The 25522-nt window shown below is 37.1% G+C and overlaps 3 protein-coding genes and 1 long non-coding RNA gene across 6 annotated transcripts; 3 read left to right on the top strand and 1 right to left on the bottom strand.

The window, feature by feature from the left end:
- Positions 1-4998: 4998 nt before the first annotated feature.
- LOC149013093 (large ribosomal subunit protein bL19cy-like) lies at positions 4999-8327 on the top strand. Its single transcript, XM_089159776.1, has 5 exons — positions 4999-5103; positions 5214-5597; positions 5710-5796; positions 5885-6018; positions 7972-8327. Exons 1-5 carry the CDS (start codon positions 5080-5082, stop codon positions 8078-8080), a joined length of 738 nt encoding a protein of 245 aa, XP_089015902.1. The 5' UTR covers positions 4999-5079; the 3' UTR covers positions 8081-8327.
- Positions 8328-9710: 1383 nt separating this feature from the next.
- Positions 9711-14097, top strand: LOC149013092 (Plant VAMP (vesicle-associated membrane protein) family protein). Its single transcript, XM_089159816.1, has 8 exons — positions 9711-10003; positions 10113-10203; positions 11948-12018; positions 12146-12227; positions 12629-12744; positions 12839-12961; positions 13554-13628; positions 13934-14097. The coding sequence occupies exons 2-8, from the start codon at positions 10149-10151 to the stop codon at positions 14066-14068; spliced, it is 657 nt and encodes a 218-aa protein (XP_089015942.1). The 5' UTR covers positions 9711-10003; positions 10113-10148; the 3' UTR covers positions 14069-14097.
- Positions 14098-19663: 5566 nt separating this feature from the next.
- On the top strand, positions 19664-21107 carry LOC149013091 (uncharacterized). Of its 3 annotated transcripts, none has more exons than XR_016174063.1 (5): positions 19664-19816; positions 20300-20533; positions 20603-20686; positions 20787-20875; positions 20993-21107. It is a non-coding gene; the product is annotated as an uncharacterized LOC149013091 (long non-coding RNA). The 3 variants fall into 3 exon arrangements; XR_016174062.1 differs by having other exon boundaries at positions 19664-20363; positions 20441-20533; XR_016174061.1 differs by having other exon boundaries at positions 19664-20533.
- Positions 21108-21855: 748 nt separating this feature from the next.
- Positions 21856-24555, bottom strand: LOC149013090 (uncharacterized). Its single transcript, XM_089160109.1, has 5 exons — positions 23875-24555; positions 23633-23773; positions 23409-23538; positions 22303-22407; positions 21856-22188 (listed from the first exon to the last, which is right to left on the bottom strand). Exons 1-5 carry the CDS (start codon positions 24109-24111, stop codon positions 22076-22078), a joined length of 726 nt encoding a protein of 241 aa, XP_089016235.1. The 5' UTR covers positions 24112-24555; the 3' UTR covers positions 21856-22075.
- Positions 24556-25522: the final 967 nt, after the last annotated feature.

Raw genomic sequence — 25522 nt, 5'->3', positions numbered from 1 at the left:
AAGGCACTCACTTTGGCAAGGAAGACTGAGTGGTCATATTCTACTATGGGCCTCCAGCCTGTTGGAGGTCCATCCCCTTCTTGCTGTTTGGAATGAAAGCTCTCTTTACCAAAAAAAAAAAAAAAAAAAAAAAAAAAAAAAGAAAAATTCTCTCTCTATATCTGTGGTAGGTAACTCAGTTGTAATGGGAATCAACACCTGCCAGTTCTAATAGGAATCAACAGGGTTATGCCTAAGAGTCCGGTGAAATCAGTTCTCTCTCTTCTTTCTTTCTTTCTTTTTCTTAGAAACTTCTCTTGGAACTAGGAAACCAATTCTCTCTCTATTTTATCTATGGTCGGTGACCGAGTTATAATAGGAATCAACTACTGGGTTGTGCATGAAAGTCATGTTGAAATCAGTTCTCTCTATGAATATAAATAGAAGTACTCTATGAAGCCTGTGTCCATCTCAAGAGATTCTTCTTCGTGAGTTGTGAGAGACTGAGTTCTTGAATTCGTTGGATCATTGTGGTTGGACAGTAATACAGAATTTTGAGAAAGAAAGTTTTTGAGTTCGTTCGTTCGTTCAGTCATTCTTGTCGCTTGAGTGCAATCTTTGCTTGTCACTGTGGTTAAATCCTTAAAAGTCAGGTGAGGTCAAATTTCTTTTTCTTCTTCTTCTCAAAATTTTAGGGTTCCGGTCCTCTAGATAATAATAATAATACTGTATACCTGTATTGTCTTTTGTTGGTTGGACTCACTCACTTGGCTGAAGTACCAAAGATAATCCATTCTGATCACCGAAATACATTCTCTTCCGTTTAAATTTAGGTTAACCTAGTTACATTAGGATTTCTACTAAGAGTTCTGGTGTCCGTTGGTGAGAATGTACTCTTTTGTCTTGGTAATCAAGTTTTTGAAAGCTTTGTTTCTGGTTGTTCATATATACTAGGTTAATGCTTTTGTTAAGGTTAATTAATGGTGCTTATATGTCTCTTCGGTTAACTTTGGATGGAGCTAGTTCTTGATCAGCCAAACTGTACAAAAGAAGCTTGATTTAAAGTTTCTTCTAAATCTGATTGGATCCGTTTCCTCCACCATTTCTGAAAGGGAGCGACTCCTCTGCAATGGAAGATGCTCCCCAAAGAAGGAAAACGAAGAGACAGAGAAGGTCTTGGGCGAGGCTTTAAATGTTGCAGGGTCGAGTTTCGATTTCGACCGTGTTAAAGGCTTGCAGAACCGGAAAGGTGGGAAAGGAAAAAATAAATAAATAAAAGCAACTAACCTTTTTGATTCGTCACCGGAATAAACAAATAACAATTAATTCTCTCTCTCATTTTATCTATGGTAGGTGACTCAATTGTAATAGGAATCAACAAGGTTTATGCATGAGAGTCACGTTGAAATGATCAAACCTCTCTCTTATTTCTTTCTTTCTGTTTTCCTTCTGTGCTTCACTTTCAGATTTTAGCATTGCAGTATATATTAATCTTATTATATATCTTTTCTGTCTCTAAATTATTAGGAATTATAGGCATAATGGCATGTAAAGATTCTCCAGTGGAGAATACAAGAACTGGCGTACGGTTGGAATCCAATCATGGAAAAGAGAAGAAATCTAACTTCTTCATCAAACGTTGGATCAAATGTTTTAGGCCAACTGATGATGACAGTGGCTCGGACTTGCAGGATTATAGGTTTGTAAGGCTGAGGGTTGATCCTGTGAAGGATGATAGCATGGAAGATATACACAGTGACATTAGTGGTGAAGAAATAGATTGGGATTCAGAAATTGTTCTAGATGAGAGGGAACCCAACTTCTCCACAAGCGAACGGGAGGAAAGAGTTGTTACTTTAACCGATAAGATGAATAGTATCAAAAAAGAACTCAGAAGATCCAAACTGTATCATGACATCCATGGCCAATGGAAAAATGATCCAGAGTTTCGAAGCAACATGGATCGTCTGTTATCGAAGTCTGATGAGGATGAAAAAAAGATGTTGATGGTTATCTATGCTCTGGGAAGCATTGAATCAAACGGTAGGTCGCAATATCAGCTTGCATTGGCCATCTTGTTGAAAGAAGATTTTCCTGATTGGATTAGTAGCATTGAATCCTATGATCCAAAAACAACTACCATTGATGCTGAGGTTATGGAGAATTTGGGTATCACAGTTCTTTCAGAAAATGAGAATGGTGGTAGATGTATTGGCAACCCAACTCTGTTCTACATGCCCTTTGCCATAAATAGGCTCAAGTGCAATGTATTTGCTGCAAATTGGCTGCCCTCGAACCTTAATCTAATCATGCTATTAACAACCAGCTGTGAGTATGTGTTGGATGTTAATAGATTGAATACTGAAGATAATTCAAGGAATACTACTTTTTCGAAACCTTATTCATATACCAAGTTTTATTATGAAGAAAGGAAGGAACTAGATTGCTTTGAAGCCCTTCAAAAGTATACTGTTGAGTTCCCATTCAGGAGATCTGAAGACCACTACCGAAATCCATTTAGAAAGTTCTCTTTCCATTTCTTCAATCTCCCTCTAGACAAGAACCTGTTTGATCTGTTGGAAGGTTCTTTCTCTCTCTCTCTCACTCTCTCTCACACACACATTGTTAATTTGTTGATGACTTCTTATGTTTTTTTTCCTAATTGCAGGTGTTCGTAATCGAAACAGAATGATTGAAGATTTATGACAGAAGCTGGTTGCATGGTGAAAGATACAAAATTCAAGGCAAACACATTGAACAATTAATAGGAGAAAAATTAGTGTAATGGCAAATGCAATTATATTAATTTAACAATTTATTAAGCTAAACGATATGCACTCCCATCTATTCAATGGTTACTGCTACACATTCAAAATCAACCATCATCATTCAAATTATTTCTATGTCAGTCTCTCTCTCTCTCTCTCTCTCTCTTTTCGGCAGCAATTGTTTGGGCTAATTATGAGAATCACTTTCGTTAATTTGAAGGGTTTTAGTTGTAGAACTCAAGTATTTCATTGTAAAACATGTTTCTAAGAAAGATCATTGTTTTTGGTTGTATGGACTATTACAGTAAAAGGAGAGTTTTTGAGTTTGTTCGACCATAGACATGCTCAAAGGTAAGATAATCCAACTCCGATAGCCTAACCTCTTCCCACAATTTTAGGTTTTTAGATGATAATAATAATATATGTATTTCCACCATTCACCTTTGATTGAGATTACAAATTTCATGGCACATATAAGTCATTTTATTTCTATCATGACTATGTGTAGTGGAGGAGACTATCAAGTGTAGATGTTTCCAGCTTCTTTAATTGGACTTGCTACTACATGGTATTCATGCCTACCCTAACATTCCATTAATAACTTTTCAAAGTTAGGCTATGCCTTTGTGGCTAAATTTAAAAGTGAAATTAAGAAGGATAAGATAGGGGACAACTTGCTGGCTCTTAAGCAAGGACATTCATAGTCTATTGTAGAATTTATCATTCGCTTCAACAACATATCTATTTTGATTAAGGATCTTAATGGCAAAGTTGCTTTTATTGCCTTTAAGAGAGTTGTAACTAATGGAAAGTTGGTTACATCTATTGTTAAGAAAAAACCCAAAACGCTGATATAGCTCTTGGATTTGGGGTATGAGATGGCAATCTTGGAGGAAGTCTTGGAGCTAATCGAAGTGATTAGAAGAATCGAGAGAAGCTTTTCACCTAGAAAGCCCCCGAATCAAGTTCTAAGTAGCGATCACAAAAGAAGGATCAGAAAAGCAAACATGAATGGAGAAACGAGCAAGTAGATGATGATGATGATGAAGCTTTTACTCCGTTGAACAAGCCACGATCTGCAATTTTAATGCAGATCCGAGACTCAAAGTTACTCAAAACCCCAGGAGGATTGAATGCGCGTTCAAAAAATAGGGCTGCCATATCAAAACATTGCCTCTACCATAAAAACAAAAGGCATCATATCAATGATTGCTGAATGCTTAGGTGGAGATAGAAAAATTGATTGCCCAAGGGCATTTGAGTCAATATTTCAAGTCTGCTTGTCATGGAAAAGAATCACCTCCACCAAGTAGGTGCAGCAAGACTTCCCCAAGAAAAAGGACAGAGTTAAGTGGAAAGGCTCCAGTGACTCTAAGAGATGAGGATCTTCCAAGAATTAACACAATCTTTGGAAAACCAACTCCAAAGTCTATTAGGCAAGTTAAGCAAATTACATGTGTTTTAAGTGCCGTTGAGCCCTCGATTGTAACTCATTTTGTTTAAAGTGAACCCATAACCTTTGTTGAAAAGGAGTTGATTGATATTCATACACCTCATGTGGATGTGATAATTATCAAAGTTAGGTTGACGAATCACATGATCTATAGAGTGTTAGTTGATATGGGAGTTAAAGTCTCGTCTTTTAAAATTCTACGAGAATGAGTTTATTGGCCACCTATGGTAAAGAATGCTCAAGCCTATGTTCACCACTATGTACCATGCCAACTTCATTCATCGGTACAATGAGTTTCAGCTGTGCCACTGGTTTCAATTCTAAGTCTAGTGCCTTTTGCACGATGGAAAATGGATATCTTAGATTCATCTCCACCCAAAAAGGCAATTAGAAGTGAAGATTTTGATTGGTAATTAAACTATAATACAACGGAACAATAGTAATCACGATACTCCTTCACATTAAATTTAGAAGTAATATTTTGCTCATGTTTAAAAAAATATGTTATTACTTCAAATTAAAACAACAATAATTTTCTTTTTGAATACCAAAGTTCTTACACATATATTCTTTTAGAAGACAATCTCAATGAACCAAGACCACCTTATTTCGGTCAATTTTTGTTTTGTTTTTTGGGTTAAAAAATTATAATAAGCAAGTCTCATCTATTTATTCACAAACAAAAGTGGCTACAGTTAAACGGATAAAACCAAACCAAACCAAACCAAACCAAGCCAGTACTGGCTCAACATTCCCTCGTAGAATCTCCTTTTCCCTCTTTACTAACCGCCCAACAGATAAGGCTTCTTCTATTCAACCTCACCACTCTTGATGAGTGTTGCCCATGACTTAGCAGCTCTCCTCTGAGATCTTACAGCCATGGCTTCCAAGGCACTCCCTCAGGTATCTTCTCTTCATTTCTTATCTTCACTGCTATCTTTCATTTCCTCCCTTTTACCTTCCCTTTCCATTGAATCAAATTGGGACAATACAACCCGACTTTGGATTTGCAGGCTCTCGTTTCAGTTCCAAGAACCGCCTCTCCTTACTCTTCAAAGAAGCTATGGTCTTCTTCACCATCCTCATTTCGCTCATCTTCTCTCTGCTCAACCCGAATTATTACTTCTAGGGTTTCTTCAAATGGCTTCGACTTAAAATTCGTTCCTGTAGTCGCTCGACGTAAGAACCCACTTTTCGTCGTTAGAGCAGAACCCAATTCTGAAGGAGAAGCAGAAATTGAGAATGCCGAAGAGAAATCTGCAGTCGATCCTGAAATTCCTGCCGCAGAACCAGAATCAGAATCAGAAATTGAAATTCAAGCTGAAGCAGTTGCTGTAGCGGAAGCTGAACCGAAACCTCCGCGGAAACCTCGAGTCAAGCTTGGAGACGTTATGGGGGTACTGCAATCAATTCATATTCTCAGCGGTGCATTTTGATGTACTGATCCGTTGTTGCTGGAATTTGGATGAGCCTTTTAATATTGTATATATTTTCTTTCTGGCTGTTTAGATTTTGCATAAGAGAGCCATTGACGCAGCGGAGAAGGAAAGGCCAGTTCCAGACATCAGGACTGGAGACGTCGTAGAGATTAAATTGGTAATTCGTGTTTCTGACTTAGTTATTATTTCTGTTTATTGTTTCTGAAAGAAAATTTTGGGCTTATTTTCATGTCATGAACTTATAGGAAGTACCGGAAAATAGACGTAGATTATCTATATACAAAGGTATTGTCATATCCAGGCAGAACGCTGGAATCCATACAACAATTCGAATCCGGAGAATCGTTGCTGGCATTGGTGTTGAGATTGTTTTCCCCGTGTAAGTGTTCAGTCATCAGCAATTAATTTGAGTGGGTACTCTTTGTGTGACAGGGATCAATGAGTAAACTGCTTTTAAGTTATGCTATGGATTTTTTTCTTCTTAATATAAATAAATAATTATATTAAAAAAAAAAAAGAAAACAAGGGAATTAGGTCTTTAAGCAAAGACCAGAAAGAGGAATTAAGACCCCAGGAGAACAACAATAAGCATGTTCCTTGGGGTATCATCAACCAAGGGTGGGGAATAGCTACCAATCTAGAAACATCAAACTAGATGGCATTCCAAATCTTGTTTATAGAGCGATATTTGAAAGTCCATCTTCGAAGATTTGCACTCCCACCAAAAGTGATGGACCAAGACACAAAACACTAGCTTACCAATCTGATCGTAGATTGAAGAACCTAAAAAGTTCCTCAAAATTCAAGACCAATCTTGATAATTAACAGTTTAGCTTCTTTGGACTCAAACTTGTCAGCTAAAAAGCTTGGAAGAAACCATAACCAAATCTATGGGAAGGAATGTGAAATTATCACACATCTTGGGTAATCCGCTTCTGGATTCATGGATTTATTTTTCAAAGATATTTGTCTGATCTTAGTACTTTGTGCTGACAATTCACTAGATCTTAATAGTTAGCTTGCAGCTACCTCCTTACAAAGAATATATCCTTCACAATGTGCATCTCTTTATAATGCTTCACTCGGAAATTACTATTCCTTGTCATTTCATGATTTCTTTCTGGTTTAGCATGTTTAGGTCAAAAATTCCTATCAATGACAGTATTTACTGCACGGCTGTGAGTGAAGTTCCTTCACTTTAGGGGCTCTGGTTTTTTTTGGTGGGGGTGGAGATGAAGACCAAAATTGAACCACTTCAATTATCAGTTTTGTGCTGCTTTCAACAATGTGTGCTAGAAGTGATGTTGGTTTACCTCTAATACTGTCGGGGTCAATCTGTTCGGTAAAGTATTTTTAGTTCACATGTTTATATGGTGTATAGGATGCATTTGCACATTGGAAGTTCCTATTGAGACTCACTATGTATTTATTATATTACAGGATCCAAATGGGTGTCAATTTAGGGCCAGAAGTTGGGATCTGGTCATTCTAGGATGTAGGAACTTGGAAGTGGGAAAAAACCAATAACTTTTTGGTGCCCAATTTCCCTTTTTCTTCAATATATAATGTACGATTTACCCCCCCCCCCCCACCACCAAAAAAAAAAAAAAAAAAGAAAAAAAAAAAAAAGGAAGGAAAGAAAGAAAGAGAGAAAGAAAATGTGAATCTCAAAATGCCAAAAACTTACTCTTTATTAACTTCAATATATGGGTCATTCAGTTGAGACAAATTGTCTTGCATTGTGAAAAATAGGTTTATTTCTCTCTCTCAATTGTAAGTACAAAAATGTTATTGCCAGTTGCACTAGGATCTACCCCTCCATTTATGTTTAGAATTAAGAGCAAAAGATTGGTTACCTTTTGCTGTGTCCCAGTTACTGTCTAACGATCTATTCTCTAGGATATAACTTCTCCTGTCGACTTACAATGGAGGTTGGGATATTGGAATTCTATCTTCAATCCTGAATTTACTTTCTCACGTAAAAAACATTGTTTTTTCACTATCTAGTGGAATCTGTTGGCAATAGCTGTTCTTTGAATTTCATAGTTCTCTTGCAATCTTTGGAAAATTCTCCTATGCCTCAACCTGAATGTCATCAAGAGCCATCAACCTAATGTAGTTTTGCAATATTTCTGTGTTTTGGAAAGTGATGGGTTGACCATGTTAGTTTTCTGGGGATATTGGATCCCTACCATGACCAAATTGTGTGATGCTTATGACTCAGATACATAATTGTTTCTTTGTTTGGGGTTTCCCTGTTTCTTGGCCTGATGTTGTTGATGCTACCTTTTCCTTTGATAATGGATGGAGATTTAAGTCCTCATTTTTTCAGGTACTCTCCGAACATCAAAGAGTTAAAAGTTGTTAGCCACAGGAAGGTAAGAAGGGCAAGGTTGTACTATCTCAGGGATAAGCTGCCCAGGTTCTCAACCTTCAAGTGAAAAGCACACCTTCCTCGTTTCAGTTTTCTTTGGAGCTTGCTTTAAACATTGTGAGAGCTGCAATTTTATCTCAAATGTGAAACAGTGATAGCTCCTATTTTGGGGGGAGAGGTGTTAAGCTAAATGTTTAGCATGTTCCTCATTTTTTGCAACTTGGGTATCTGTCTTTTTGTAACATTGTTGTAATTTGGATTATAGGAATGACCTGGTTTAATTCCAATTCCAAAGTTTCAATATTTCTCTACAACTGCTAATCATAGGCCAAAAGGGCAACAATGTCTAGACAGAGAGGACATATTAAGAAAGCAAAACTATCTATTGAAAGGTGAAATGCTCTTAGTTGCCCAGGCTAGTTCAAACATGGAGTAGAATGCCCAGATTGTCCTATTTGTTAGCAACAATGCCTTCCAATCCATTCGACCTTAGACAAAAGGAAAATATAGCACGATGTCTGTAACCTTTGATAGACAATAAGCTCACTGTGAATCTGTGAATGGATTTCCATTTAGATTCAGGTAATAAAGGTAACTCACACAGGTTTAAAGTATCCCATTATTCAATGTGGTACTGGCAATACATATTCATATTGGATACAATTAATTATATATATTGATATTGCATTTTTATTGGATTGCATTAAAAGGCATCGGTCAATAAATGTGATATTATACTCGATACGAGATGATACATAAGGGCCAAGTTACCTTAGAATAGGGGGCATTGGGCAATTCCCTTTTAAAAATATATTTTTAAATTTCTCTCTTCCCCGTTTCAATTTCTTAAACTTACGCTTCTAGCTCCCTTTTTAGGTGTAAGTTATCGACACTTCTCTGTCACCGCCTTAATTTTTAGAATTGAGATAATTATTCGACATCTCTTGATGTTAAATTCTGAATCTACCTCTAATAATGCCTCTCCTAAAATCAAGTAACTTTTATAATACTTGATACTAATATTTTAAACCTTAGAAGCCCGTTCCATTTCTTCACCAACAAATGAAAAAGTGGAAAACAGCTTCACACTATTATTTATGGGAAGGCGGAAGCTGAACGTATGTGTAAATATTTAATTGAACGGCTCTAAATTTCTATCATCAGATCTGTTGACTGAATCGTTCAATAAAAATCTTTTTTTTTTCTTCCATTATTTATGGTTTAGTTAAGATAACATTTTATTAAATTTTCTAAAAGAAAATAATAAAACAACACTCGATTCTCACTGGCGGTTAGAGTAACCTCTCTTTCTTCTTCTTTTGTTCTTTTTCTATTTAGAGAAAGATCAAAGGAAGAAGAAAGATACGTTACTGCCAATGAGAATCGACAATCGTGATATTATGTTAAACTCGATTTAGATTTAATTTAACAAATTTTACGGTGAATATTTAGAACCGTTTAACTAATCTATTCACGTGTCCGTTAGCTACACTTTAACCATTATTTATTATTGCCTAATTATTTGGAAAGAGGTGTAAGGGTTCTTGAGACCGGATCAATGGGTTTTTAGGTACATTAAACCGGGACTCAGGTTTCTAGGACCAAATTCCGGACCACCGATTTGACTTACAATTTAAAAGCTTGGACCGGTTGAAACAACTCAAACCCATTACATTACATGTCACGATTCACGCTGTAATGCAGTCGTGCAGGCATCTCAAGAACGAACAGCAAAAGCTGTCGTAACCAAACGCGGAGTAGTAACGTTCATCACCATTGTTGGACATGTGTTCTTTAAGGAGTGCTGAAGCAGTTACTCTCCGAATTCCCAATTCATGCGAAAACAAAAACCAGTAGAGGGTTGTTATTAAGGACTCCTCTTCCATCCACTCTCTCCGCTGTTCAGAAATAGAAAGCTCAGATATTCAAGCCGCATTGTTCGAGTAGGATTTGGTCCACCACTCTTCTTCCGCCACAGTTTCTTTTTTTAGTGAGTTATTTGATGATCCTGAAAATTTGCGTGGATAATATCTGTTTGGGCGTTCGGTTTTCTTTATTCTTATTTGAAATTTGTTAAAATGGGTTGTGGTGATTTTAAGGGTTGATGCGGTTTTGCAATTGTTCTTGTCAAAATTATGGGTACTGCTCGCAATTTGATCACAGTTCATCCCGACGAGCTGAGGTTTCAATGTAAGCAAAGCTTATCTCTGTTTCCACTTACTTCTGTCCCTTCTTTGAATTATTTGTCAAATCCGTTGCATGAATTTAAGCTTTTTTGTGCGTTTCTTGTCGTTTTGGTTGATAAAAGAAATCCGCGAAACTATTGATAGATAAAGTTAATTTTGCCTCTAAACAATTCAAAGTGATTGTTTTTCCACAATTTTGAATTGGAATATTTCTGTAAAAACTCAGAAGCCTCAGTAGAATATGTTAAAACATGGATTTCTCTACTTTAAGCTTCACAATATGAACTATTCTTTTCTTGTATTAGGAGGCTTCAGATTCTGATTTGGAAGTGAAAACAAAAAACAGGGAATAAGTGGCTTCATCGGTCCAAACACTAAAAGCTACTTCTCTATAATGTTATGCTGAGCATACTTGCCCATATGAAATTCAGTCACATAGTTTCTGCCTCAATCTTTAGTCTGGTTCTAAATTCCCCATTCCTAGATTTTTGAAACAGAATGGGATTAATTGCATGGAGAAAAAAGGAATTTTGAAAATGGATCAATGCTAGGACTGGTTAACAAGTTTTGTACAATCTATGTATGACAAGTATAGATGTTTCCTGCTCCTTGTTCCGTGTGCTAATAAAGCTGTATGTTCTTAATAGTTCCAAGCTACAAATTGTTATAAACGTTTTATGCTAGATCCCCATGTTGAATTATTTCATTGAATAAACCTAAATCTTGGACATCAACCTCCAGGCAGAAGCTTTCTGCAAATTAGGAGAGACTGAGATTCAGGTAAGCTATTTGACCTGGTAATTGGAACGACAAGTGCAGCAGCATGTAAGAGCAATATAGACCAATATATTGCGTAGATAGATAACATGGTTACATATTAATATAGATCGTGTAACCAATGGCACCAACAAAAACTATGTTTGCCATAAAACAACTCTTCTTGCAATAAAATTTAAATAAAATAAAAAATAATAATAATAAATAAATTTGTAATCGTCATTTTAATCTATCAGCTCCAGAAAGTTCCAGTTTGATCCAATATTCTCATGTGGAGGTTTTAGGCTTTCAAAACTGGTTGAAAATTCAACTTTGGAAACTTCATAGAAGCAGTTCAATCCTTGAAAGTGCAAGGCTAAAACTCCAACATATAAAACCTGAACTTGTCATATGGTTAATCCAAGGGCACTTCTCATCTGATGCTGGATTTAACTATAGGAACCCTCACTGTAGCTCAAGAGTCACTGGTCATCAAGTTAAGCGAATTTTGACAAGGCCATGAAGTAGCTCTCTTCCTTAATAAGAATTATAGGTTGACATATGAACACTCAACAGGCTTGTCATGATTGCTTGGGCCTCTTCAGATGGGATATAAGTGATAATTAAGCTCAGTGGAAGATTTGATTGAAAACAAAGAAGGCAACAGAGATGCCTATATTGATTCCAAGTTTGTTCTGCTGAAATCTTTTGGATGGGCACATGAATGATAATAGGATGAAATTCAATAACCCTCTTTCCCTTGCCCCCTTAAAGGAAAAAAAAAGAAGAAAAAAAGTGTTTTGAAATATGGAAAAACTTTAGCACTGTATTTAGAACAGCAACGTTTCTTAAGCTCTTAAAAATGTTTGCATCCTTCTTATAATAGCCTGTATTCTTTTTTCCACCTTTATAGTTAGGAGGGTTAATTTTGTCTGCAAATTTTCCCTCTGTAAGCTTTTTTCACTTATGATTAATAACATTCATTTGACCAGTTGAGCTGGAAAAGCAGAGCTGTTGTGATCTCAAACTAGTGAATAATAGTGAACACCATGTTGCCTTCAAGGTACTACTGCTTTCAAATTCTTTTGTGGAGGTTTGAAAAAGAAAGGGGGGGGGGTGTAAGGGGATTTTTGTTTCAATAATTTTTAATCCATTTATGCTGGACTTATGTGTCTCTGTTTACTTACTAGGTAAAGACCACGTCACCCAAGAAGTACTTTGTACGACCAAATACTGGTGTTATACAAGCTTGGGACTCATGTGTCATTACAGGTACTTTCTGGCTACCATGTCCTACAAATGCAATTTCCTTGGTATCTTTGGTTGGGATTATGCAGCATATGCTCATTCCAATAGCAAGGAGCTACACTCTATAGAGCTTGGTTAGGACTGTATGAATGGCCATATGTGCACCCTTCTAGTTGTGATTTGCAGAAGTCTTTCCCTGAATGCCAGAATAATAAAATCTAAGTGGTTAAGATGGTCTTAATGGAGTTGTCTTGTTGTCTGAGGGATCCTGAAACTTAAAAGTGGGCGGTACCCATCAAAAGCCCCCTGCATAAGCATCATGTGCACTAGCTCACTATTGATTTTAAACTATAGATTCCTTGAACTTAAATAATGATGTTTTGGGGCTTACCTTATCTTGTTTTTCATGCCATTGGTATCTTAAGTCACCCTCCAAGCTCAACGAGAGCATCCTCCTGATATGCAATGCAAAGATAAATTTCTCCTGCAGAGCACAGTCGTACCTCCAAATATTGATGTTGATGAAATCCCACCAGATGCTGTAAGATCATTTACTTGGAAAATTATCTTCTTTTTATGACATTTTTGAATTTTAAAAATAAAATGAAAATAATTATGATTTCTTTGAAGTTCAGTTCACTAAAGATAGTCAAAGAACAATAGAAGAGTGCAAGCTTAAGGTTGTTTATATTTATCCGGGTCAAGAGCAATCAGGGGATGATATGAAGGGCTCCAGGCAAGGTTCTGATGCTGATTCTGTAAGATACTCTATCTATCTAACTTATTTGGTTTAGCTTATCTAACTTTATAATAATCGTTCTGTTTCATTGCTTATGGAATTCTTCTTGAGCTATTTCTTCTTGCTGATAGCTGTCAGTTAATACTCACTGCATCTGAAGAGTGACTCAAATTCTGATGAGTTATTTTTATCCATGGTTCTTTTCATGGCTTCCCATTGTCTCATCATCTGGGGAGTGGATTTATTCTATTTTCCTACTCCAAGCTTTGTTTCTTTGTGATTTTCTATTTTAAGTATAGACCAGGTGTTTTATCTAATGCTAGGGATGTGTTAAAATTGTCCCTTAAAGCAGAATATTGAATTTCTGTATTTTTCTTTATAGTTATGCATATCTGAATGGACCATTGTAGTCTCAATTCCTATGCACCTAAAAGGTGCATGGGGCGGTGCAGAAGCACTTTAGGGGGAGGGTGGTTAAACAAAAGTACTTTTAAGGTGCACCACCCAATGCACTGGACTTGAGGTGATAACATTTCTATTTGAAGCTGCTACATCAGAATTGGTTTTTAAATCAAGTTTGGCTTTTGCTTAATCCTGATTATTTTCTGCAGGTTCGTGCAGTGCAACGCCTGAAGGAGGAAAGAGATACAGTTCTTCAACAAACAAAGCTATTGCAACATGAACTGGTACCTATCTGTGCTTTTAATCATACCCACTTCATTGTTCAGCGTATAGCTTGGGATGGGTAAAATGGAAAAGAGTATTTGCATTCTAGCAAATCTGTTTGGGCAAAAAGAATCTGTTTTTTCTAATTATTCTGTCGATGATGGGTTATCCATCAAAATCTGAGGATGGAATTGCAAACAGTTAAACTAGAACAGATACTAAGTTGAGTGACAAGGGGTGTTGGATCTGATTTATCGACACAAATGGGTAGACTTGGTGAACTCCTTACGAGTAATGATAGTGGCATCCCTATATTCTTGTGCAGGAGAGGTTGAAGAGACTCAGTCGTCGGACAAGTGATCCTGGCTTCACCTTCTCATTTGTTCTGTTTGTGGGACTCATTGGTGCCTTGGTTGGTTTTATCTTAAACCTCGCATTGTCTGCTCCTCCTACAGAATAGCTTCAACTTCCTTCAGGACATCGTCAGTTAATCTTGTCCATCCACATGTAATTTTCTGTGTTAAATTTTTTGGTTGGAAATATGTCTGCCATAACCTGTGCATTGTATATTTTTCGCCTGGATAATTTAGTAAAGAATGGCTTTTGATAGCTTATTATCTTCTGCCAAGGCAAAATCCAAAACTTGATGCATGATTTTATTATACTATAGCAGTTAATGGTCTCAGATCCAAGCTTCTCGATGTTCTTTGTAACAAAGATGGAATATCCCTCTTTTTTCTCTCAAGCTTTCTGATGCAATTTACTTGCAAGTCAAGGCTACTCATGAGGCAAGTTGGAATGTTTAACTGATTCAGATAATCAGAATAGTTGCAGTATAGAAAAAACTCCAGTATGCACTTGGAGACCTATCCGGTTATTCTAAAACTTAGTTTTTCACTTTTTAAGGGGACCAATTCACTGTGATGGAATGTGGTTCAACCTTTCTAACTCCTCTAAGGGTACAACGTGTATCACCTTCTCACTACATATTCAGGAAGAAAGTTCACTTCTGAATTCTGATGAAATAGACCCTATTGAATGTATGAAGAGGAACCCGAGGGCAGTGTTATGGGTTGTATGGCAATTTTAATGTTCCACTCCTCTGTTTTTAACATGTTTCTAGGTGGGCTTCTTTTTTTTTTTTTTTTTTTTTGGGGGTTTTTTTTGTTGGTTTCCAGGGGGGAAAGGGGTTTTCAACCCCCGAAAAAAAGGAAAAAAGGATGATTTGAGGGTGGCAGCCTTATATGTGTTTGTGCGGGTTTCATTCTTATCTTATTAATTTTTGAGATCAAAGTGAGCTCAAAACTATGCTAAAGCATTGGTTCATTTTAAAAGTGGGGGAAAAAATGCACAAAATAAACCAGAGGGAATCTATGAATTGGACTCCTATAATCATATTAGAATGAGATTTTGGATCACCTCCTCCTATGTGCTTTCCTGATATTTTTGAGGTTCATTTAGAATTCTACCTTTGAATGATTTTATCATATTCAGACGTGAGGCCGTGAGCTCCACACATATGTGTGATGAGAAGAATCAATAGCACATAGTGCTCCAGGATTCTTGGTGATGCACTGTGTTGCTGTTCATTCGAGGCAAACTTGACTGCTGCGCATTAAATGTGCAACAACTGCTGCTCAACGGTCGAGATTGTTGACATTATAAATGCGTAGCACTGAAGTTGAACCGTGTTTACTTCATGTCCAAAGAAAGACGTGTACGGTGGTTCGCTATTTTTTTTTTTTTTCTTTCTTCGGATAAAAGGAGACTTTATATTAATAGAAATAAATAGAATACAAACAATAATACATGATTAGGTTTTAAAGAACGATCCTGTCGCTCTTTCTTGGTCCTACATGCCAATCCGTCTGGTTCGCTGTCTTCCCGTTCGCTTGTGTCGCGTTTCACATAGGAGGCGAATTTGGAAAAAGAGCGGGAAGTCGCACGTGTTAACTCTTGAAACACAACATGAACAGCATTCGGGTTTTTATCCTCGCTAATCACTATTCTCCACTCCAAGTTTCCCATTTTCGTTTTGTCTGAGACTGTTCTATTCGAGAATTCTTGAAAATACGTAGAAATTTCTAAACGTTTACAGCGAAATATTTCGATGCATCAGTTTTGTGAAGGTTACTTCTCTGCAACATTTTTGGGAATCCTATTTTGAAGAATTCTCATCGGCGGTTGATCCATAGTTAGTACAATTCCCCCCAAAAGGATTCCTGTTTTTGTTGATGGATCTCAAAAACATAATGATGGGGACAGAGGAGCCGTTTCAGGGGATCTAATCTGCATTTCGAAATTTTTATAGATTTTGAGCTGGATTGATTTCATTTTCGGAAGCCATGGTAGATTTCACCGTCGCGGAGCACATAAGTGGTAGAGAGGTTGATAGAGAAAAAGCGGGGTATCTACTCGGGGTTTGGTTGAGGATTGGACGCCCAGCTCGTCCTGGAGAACTGCTTCGAGATGTATTATGTTTTATGCATCGCCTGATTTTGTGCGGATGATGTGTACGTCACTGTTTCTTCGGCTGTTTTTTTGACTCATGAAGAATTGGTATCTAAGGCTCGTGGTGGTTTTGTTCTAAGGGTTAGGGTTTCTGAACCGAGGAGATCGCTGGACCTTTTTCATACGTATTATCGCAAGCGGAAGGGATCGGGAAAAGAAGAATACTTTTGCCTTCTGAAAATGGTAAATCGATCACCGGTATATTCTTCGTGGTGTTGCTTTTCTCTTGATGTTGTATCCATTTGTATGGTCTTTATTCTTTTCTGATAAAAAGTGAACTGCAAAAACAGATGAAAACAAGCAAATGTCATGCTTTCTAACATACCAGATCCGATGTGATTCTGCTGAGGTACCAGGTTTATTCTCAAACAATTCATTTTTCAGATACCTATCTCTCTGTGATCGTGGCTTATTCTTGAGTAAAACTTTGTCCCAGTCCATTTCATTATTTCGATGTTTTTTTTGAATTAAACTACGGTTTTAATTGATTTAATGCTACATGAGTGAGTGAGCGTAAATAAATTTTAGTGATCACAAGCTTCTTAGGAGATTACAAACTGAGTGCATGGGAAAGAAACTTTAATGGGTACACTTAACCAAAAGTGAAGATAAAATTTTAATTCATCAACATGTTAGGACAGATTTACGAACTAAAGCACACGATAGAATTGCAGTGAGGGAAATCAAGCCATAACTAAGAAGGTTTTAATAAACCAAAATCCAGGTTTTGATCCAGAACAAAGGCTGAAACTGGAACTCTGAAATGGTGAAGCAGACTGTGATTCCAAACAGAAAATAGTAAAACATGAAATCAACATGGCTGGTGAAACAAATTAGGAAAGATGCTTTTGAAATTAGAAAGTAAAGAAGTTAGAAAACAGCAAGTGCAAATGAAGTTAAAAGCCAGAAAGAAATTAGAAACCAAGTACGTCTACTGCTGTGACTGAGTTCAGATTTCGGGTCACAACTGGAGATTCACGGATGGATAATACTTGATTAGTTTGAACCATATCTGCCCACTTGAGTGAAGAAGTTAGAGAGTTAATGGAATCAGGGGACATGTCATACACTTAAAGCAGGAAAACTAACATGGAGAGAAAAAGAAAGAGAAGAGTAGAAAACAGTGGGGAAATGCTACAAGATTGGCCATTTTTGAGTTTCATTTTACAAAACTAACTACCATGTCTTTCAGTTAACAAAATTAGATAAAAGTTTAGGTTTACAAAACTGGCGACAACAGTGTCTTCCCTTATGTCATTTTCTCCATTGCCCCTCTGATACAGCAACTCCAAACCCACCCTTGCATAGAACTGCCGACCCTTGTTCTCACAACCATCTAGTCTGTCCCAACTCTCCCTTCGCCATCTTGGAACCCATTGCCTGATCGAGACCACTGGGGAGAATAGTTTAGAAATGAACCCCACATAACAACCCATAGAGAAAAATCGTAAAAGATAAACTTCGCAATGGCTGCCAGGCAGCTCATTTTTCCAGTGCCAGGCAGATAATAGGCTTTTGATGTCTGAGATGGGAGGAGAGCAAGAATGCTCTTTCGGTATCAAATCGAAGAGAATTTGTGTTATGTCAGTTTTTTGTTGTGAAGATCTTGAGAAAAAAACAGGGAAACGAAGCCCCTGTTTTCCTACTCAAAGGGAATAATAGTGATTTGGTAACATTTTTATTTGATACAATTTCTGATCATTAATAGGTTGATCTACAGATTTTAAACTGATTGAGATTGAAACAGCAGGTAGAAGACTTAGTGAAATTGTTTCAGATTTGGAAGTTCATATTCAATTTGTGGTGAAAATCGTAACTGGAAAATCAGTTTCGAATTTGGGGGACTTTTGGGAGGAAAGGAAAGGGAGGGAACAAGCCATCCTCTTCAAAGCAAAGTTTCTTCTCTGCTATTTGAGTTCAATAATCATCATCCAAATTGGGATTGGGTTCCAAGGGAAGGAGGTTCAGGATATAATGGATGTTCGTGAGGACTGGGGAAAGCGGGGATGTGCAGTGACTGGAAGGGGTTGCAGAAACAGAAGGAACAATGTCAAGGATAAAAAAAGGTAAAATAATTGAGGTAAGGGAACATCAAGGAAAGGAGAGACACTGTAATTGTTAGTTTTGTAAACCTAAACAGTATGTCGTCTACTTTTATTGAGTCAAAGGACCAGTGGTTAGTTTTGTAAAATAAAACTCAAATGTGGATAATCTTTAAGTTTTTCCAAAAAAGTAAGTTTAACAAAGTGAAGAATCTAACCTAGGAACCACCACCGAGGTCTATGGGATTGCCTTCACCACCAATCCCACCTTGGTGAATGGCCAGAATCCAATGAACAACATCATCACGGGACTGTCAAGTTTCTTTGACACTAAATTGTAGGGTAGGTTTTTTCCCCTCTTTTGTGTTTTTAACTTGCTTAACAATCACAGTAATAGGAAACTCTGATGCATGATAGGAGGAATCTTTACAGTTTAAGCCTCTCTACAAAATGGTAACTCTCTAGAACATCAAAACAGATACTATGGCTGGAACGTAGGACACCTAACTCGTTTACACTGCAAAGTGGCTGCAGTTTTAGAGTTACCAGAATCACAGGAAGAAAGAGTGAATGAAGAGGAGGGATGAGAGGTTTTGCATGAAACAACGGTGCTCACATGGGGGGGGAATTCGTAGAAAGGATTTGGTTTCAGTGGACTTATTGAATAGTAAGGACTCTTTCTTACAATCTCTCAGAAGAGACAACAAACAACTGCTTTGGTGAAAACACAGGCTGTTCTTCCATCAGATGAGCACTTCACGGACCTGAAGAAGCAAGCAAGACCCTTTATTGAGCAAAATCCTGTTCATGGAGATGCTTCACCTGTAGCAGCACATGTTCTTCTGGGTCAATAAAATTTAATTAAGCTGTTAACACTGATAAGCAGCTAGAACAATGTAAAGGAGAGCAAAAGTCTGGCTCCACAATGCGAAGTTAAAACAGAATGGTAACTATGTCATGCATGGCAAAGAAAACAGGCAGTCCATCCCTTGATGATTTCCAAGGTAAGGTTGGTTCCAGTTTTGAGAGGTATCACATCCACATATTTGACAGTTGATTTAAGCCTTCCCATTGTCATGGGTTTTTCGTACACTGGTTTAAAGAAAAATTAATTATTTTATCCTTCTATTGGAGGTTCTACAATTTACAAGGATGATTGATGATCTACGCAGAATCATTCAGAGCCAGAAATACTTCCAAACTTCGAATCTTTTGTCATGGAGGAAGAAGAAGGTTCAGGTATTGAAACATCAATAGTTATTTAATTTATGGCTCAAATAATTTACTATGATGAAGTCTGCTTATCATTACATCCTTACAAAACTACAAAGGTGGCTATGGCACTGTTTATAGGGCTCGGAGAAAAAATATGGAAAAATCTTTGCTATCAAATGTGAGATATTTAAAAGTTATTACTGTGCTTTTAACTACTAAAAAATATTTTGGTAACTGCAAGCCCTGATGCTGTGTTGTCTAAATGTCTACAATGCTACAGTTTTTTTCCTGGAGGGCCTAAATACTTACTTTTAAGACAGATGTTTCTTAATCGTGCTCAGTTTTTCCGCGCTGAGACTTCAAGCTGATTAATAATGTAATAGTGGACAATTCCATCGGTTCCATTGAACAAGATAAAGGCAAGCACTTCCAGGAATTAGGTAACTGCTACAGTTGTTGATATCTTATCAAACTCCTTGCAGTCTAGGTATTACCCTTTATTAAGTTCAAGCATTTTGATTGCAATAGATGAGTTCTCAATTAAGAGCTTATAAATTCTATACATCTACTTTAAATATCTTTATTTATTTATTTATTTTCTATACCAAAGTCACCAAACAATGGTTCCATATATCACAACAAAATGTCTTAATTCTGCAAGAATTGTGGTTTTCTCAATTTGTAGAGTAGAAATACTTTTTAAGTAGGAGAAAATCCTTGTTGATGGGCTGAACTTTGCAGTTTGTAACTTCAGATGCTATATTATATCAATCTTGTTATTTTTTTAGTATAATTTCATAAATATTCGAGATCTTATCTTTGGATAAATATCACTGCTGCTTCCATTCAATAAATAGCTCTCATAATATATGTTAGAACTGTCCATAAAAATAATCTCATATTGCATGGTTTTGATTCCACAGGTCCTCATGCAAATTCACACACACGTCATGTAAACAATGTGCTAAAGATGCTGGAGCAATTTGGGTAGGATAAAAGTTATGTTGGGTGTCTCATTTTCAGTCAATAACTTACAAATTTAACCTGCAGTTTCTCTGATGCAGGGGTAGAAACTTTGTGATAAGGTATGAGAGCTCCTTCAAGAGTGGAAACTCTGTGTTTTCTTTCTTGAACATGTTGACCATGACAGACCTGAGGTAATTATTGAATTGCTTGCAAGTTGTTTAGCTAATCTTCCCTCTCACTTTCTTTTCCCTAATTTGTAGGTACCTAAAAGTGAAATAGATATATTTCAGCTCCAATGGTGTGGTTATTGTATGTTCAGAGCTCTTCCAACTCTGCATAAGCAGGTAGGGAATCCGCAATAGGATTTTTGCAGTTTTTGGCCAACTCCTTAGCTAGCTTTAAAAATATTGTTTTACCTTGTATTTTTATTTATAAAATTTTCAGGGAGTAGTGCATAGAGATGTAAGCCTGGGAATTTCCTCTTCTCTCGTAAGCTTAACAAAGGTTACCTAATTGATTTCAACCTGGCTATGGTCAGTCCTATTTTATTGGTTGCTCTACTGCTCCCTATACATGTTCTCCTAAGCCTTTTTTTTTTTTTTTTTAAATCAGACTGTGACGTATGTTTCTCTTGTCCTTATATTTTGCAGGATCTACAGCAGAAGTATAGACACAGTAGTAAGTTCGTTATGCTTTTTTCTTTTTCTACCATACCTGGCTCTTGTCTTTGCATTGTTTTTTCAAATCAACATTTAATATGATTGTCTAGAGCCTTCTTTAAGTTATATCTATATCTCACCTCAGTTCAGCTAAGCTTGTCCCCACTCCCAACTAGATGAAGTCAGCTACAGTTTGATCTTATTTACTTTAGAATTCTATTTCAATTAAAATCTCGTCATTTATTGGAAACCATCCTAATCTTTTTCACACAAAATTGACGTTTTCAATCTACACTGTACTGATTCTTCAAGTTGCTCTAGTCTGTACCATATCACTCCTAGCTGGGGCATTTCCTTGGCTAGTTACCAAAAAGGATCAGGATCAATTAAGTATGATTTTGGAAATTACTTGCCTTTTAGCATTTATATTGCCAAGATAGTCTCTAGTTAAAGCCCTTGCATATATGATTTAAGTTTTGCCTTTATTGTCTCCATAACCGTCAAGGCATCTCTTTCTCTTACAACATGTGTGCAGCATTTAAAACAGAGTTTTTACGAAGATCCCTCGTGAAACCACGAATCATTATTGCATTACTTTTGCTCTTTACTCGCAGAACTCATTTTCTATTTGTAACCTTTTTTTTTTCATAACCACTAAATGAACGATACTTATAATAAATTGAACGATCCTCAATAAATTTTACTAGGAAAAAAAAAAAAAAGTGAAATAGAATAATTGACTATCACTAATAGCAATTAGACTTTCTCAAGGGTGATGACCTGAGCAATTGGTTCAATTGCAATATCAATGTAGGCTATGTAGCTCGATGAAATATTCCTTTTGTTTAAACAAGATGTAATCCATTAGTCAAAATAATTCTTATAACATACGAAGCAAACCTTAAAAAGCTCACTCATGATCTAAAAGGGTATGAATAACGGAATAAGATTGGGGAGAGTGTCTAATAAGAGCTCGTTTTTGTAATAAAAGAATATCTAATGAGTATTGCATTATGTGAATAAGTTTCAAGGAGAGAGAGAAGTCGTCTTCTTGTTAAGAACAAACATTTCCCTTCAAGACTGAATCAAACTGATGCCCTCTTCTTGTTCGGAAGAAGGTTCATCAGAAGACAACTTGTGTTGAATGCAGTCGAGGAAGCCCATCATCAATTCCAAGCTCTTCTCATCTGAGTTGTGAGTTTTATTTTCAGAAAAAAAAAAAATTAAGTAATAAATATGAAAACTCATGCATATAATCCACTGGAGAGAGAGAGAGAGTTTGGGTTGTAACGAGAAAATACCTGGAAGCCTGGGTACCGTGTGGCCTTTCGGGTGATGAATCACTACAGGGTTGACGAATGAATCCAACAAGGCGATTCCGTGTGGCTTTAAGAAGTCTGTCTCGCCTGAAACATGTATCATGAGTTTATGCTTTGCAATTGTTATGATTATATCGATATTCTTTTAATGAAATCAGAAAATTATATAAAAATTGGAGAGAATATTACATTTCACTGTTTGTCACCTGATAGGTAGTTATAAAAAAATGAACAGTATGGAAAGAAGTATACAACTTTGTTTGTTTTTTATTCCTACTATTTCACTGATTAGTCATTTTTATTATTTAAAATACAACTTTGTTGGTGTTGGTGTTGGTGTCGGTGCAGGTTGGTTTCAGGTTTACATGAAACAATTAATCTAAGAGAAAGAACCGGATGCAAGCTACGCTAGCTGTTGTTTACGTAAAGACATCAGGCACATAAAATGATCAATAAGCCCTAATTTAAACATAGAAGTGATACAACCATCTGGAGTTTTTAAGGGGTTACATTAAAACGTGATGCACAGCATACGTGAAACATCACCTCAGTCATTAAATTCAATCTTTAAGGAGGGTTAGTTGTACCAACTGAATTCAGTTACTTCACTCTCGATGATTTTATTTTGGCTCCTACATTGTGGGGTAATACTTGAATGATATGCATTTAATGTGCAGGTTGAGATTTTTCTGTCTGCGGGTGATCGAAAGCAAGACTGAAAGCGAGACGGACGAGTACCATTGGCAGTACAATGTTGCCCATTACACAGCAGCACTGAAATTGAATCCTATATTGCAGTGAAGGGAGCGTTGGGAGCCTCAGGTAACGGTATCCTCTACAATTAATAAGAAGCATGAAAATGCACAAGAAACGAGTCCAACCGGGTTCAGAACCGATTGTTTTAAATCGATTTAAAACCAGACTGCACATTCTATGGTTAAAAGTCTCGGTCAAATTTTACCGCCTAAGGGCGTAACTAGGTACTCCATCTTAATATTATTATTTTTTTCTTTTAAAATGAAAGAAAAACGGAAAGCAAATTTACTCCGAAAAATGGGGAAAAGTGGAAGAAGTAGAGAGAAAGATACCGAGAAAGTGGAGGGAAGGAAGGTCAATGGGAGAAGAATATGCCTTGTCTGCAATTGCAGCCGATCTGAACTTAGCTCCTCCGATTATTATCAGAAACTTTATCTTCGGAACTCTCTTCAGAGCTAACCCCTGTATTTGAGTATGCAGTTGTGCATGTTTCACGAGTCAACAAAATGTTTAAAAACAATAATAATAATCCAAGCAGAAGATTCAGAGACGGTACCTTCGCCTGCAAACCGGGTAACGCAGCGGAGAGAATTGCTCCTTGGGAGAAACCGATGAGACCATCAATAGGCCCGTGCTTGATGAAACACTCTTCGATGTAAGCAATACATTCCTCGAAGTTCCTGTACTCCGTAAAATCCTGTATCCAAAAAAATAGAAGAAATTCTTCAAGATTTGTTAATCTTTAATTTATGCAAATTAAAGAGTAGGGAAAGAAAGGGATTAATCCTTAGGTCTTACTTTGTCGAATTGGAACCACTCGTAATAGGGAGGATCGAAGATGCCTTCCACATCTGATTTGCCTTGGCAAGGGAAAGGAGCATCGAGATAGATAAGATCCAACCTATCGAGAACCGATTGAGGCCATTTATGAATCTGTTTGTTCATGATCTCACCGCTTGTTCTGAAGCCGTGAAGGCATAGAAACCTTGGCTTCCTCTGCAGCTTGGGCAGTTCCTCGTTCCCGATCGAACCCATCTCTTCTCTTCTCTTCTCTTCTCTTCCTTCTCTTCTCTTCAAGAACGTTGTTGTTGTTGTTCCTTTCTATTGAGAGACTTCGTTCCTTAATATGCAACCTAGTTTCGGGAGCAGGTGGAGGAGGAAGAAGAGAAGGAGACGGCTTAGACAAGGCTACGTCAGGCAGTTGATGAGGACCAAAAAATGTACCGTGTCAGAGTAAATTGTATTTCTCTCTCTCTTTCTCTTTCTCTCTCTTCGCCAATTGCAGAACCGGCGTGAACATATAAAAGCCCGTTTATCTTGCCTTGACGGGTCGGTAGTGTGAAATACTGAAATCACTCAGAAGTCAGAACCACACGGTTTGACCAACTGGGTCAACAACATGCGGAAAATACTGAGAATTGATAACCGTGGCAAATCACAAACCGTTGGAACCAAATCCTCTCCAGCGCGTCCAGACCAGACCAGACCAGAGGCTGGGCGCACGCTCTGCTCCCAAATCTTGAGTAAACCCGATTCTATTTCTGATGCACACCGACTCTGGCAGGCTTTGGAAGCATCAACCCAGGCCCAGCCACCCAAAGTCAACAAACATTTCCTGAGTCTGAAATGATTAGAATCAAAACTCCAATCGAATTGAATCGATGGAGAATGATCCCAGTGTGTTTCAAAGACTTGGATCAAGCAAGACCATCATGACAGATTGGACCAGAACTTAATTCGAACCTGTAAACAAATTAGAAAGATTAGATTAAACCTAATCAAGTTTTACTGGATTGGACTGCATTAACGAATGATGGGTTCGACGACTGCAACAATTGACAGATATCTAAACAACACAACAGTGTTGAGTAAATGAAACTAACTAGAAAAATCATTGACTTTATGAGGTTTTGATATAGGTAAATTACTTATCCATTGATTTCAATACTTGAGACGACTTTTGATTGTGGTAAGTCATTAGCTATATGATATTATGTTAGTTAATTAGTTATCCATTATTAGCTAGCTTTCTCTCTCAGATTATAACAGGTGAGTTAGATATCCATTCCTCTCAATATCAGAGAGAAGTGGAGAACCTTGCATTTGTAAGATGAATGGTTACAAGTCAGCAAATACGAACTTACAGAAGGGAGAAAATTTGGTTTGCACGAATGCTTCAATTAATTACCTTCTCAATCATACAAAATTAGGTGGACAGGTAAATAAGATTTGATACCAGGATTCTCCTAATGTTTAGTTATCCATCGATTTCATTTCTATTCCAATTACAGACATATCAAATCATTCTCTCTTACCAGTGTGTTGGGTTCTACATTGACATCTTTCAATATTATATATTGGGTATCTCTCCCACCCACTGACCCACCTCCATTACTTCCAAAACCCAAGAATAACCCACTCAGCTCATCAGACATTCAGGCCTAGC

Source organism: Hakea prostrata, chromosome 6 (assembly GCF_041222555.1).
Source record: "Hakea prostrata isolate BN-2017 chromosome 6, UWA_Hpros_2, whole genome shotgun sequence".
NCBI classification, from domain to species: Eukaryota; Viridiplantae; Streptophyta; class Magnoliopsida; order Proteales; family Proteaceae; genus Hakea; species Hakea prostrata.
The sequence above is the reverse complement of the archived record's forward strand: the minus strand, read 5'-3'. Positions and strand labels throughout refer to the sequence as shown.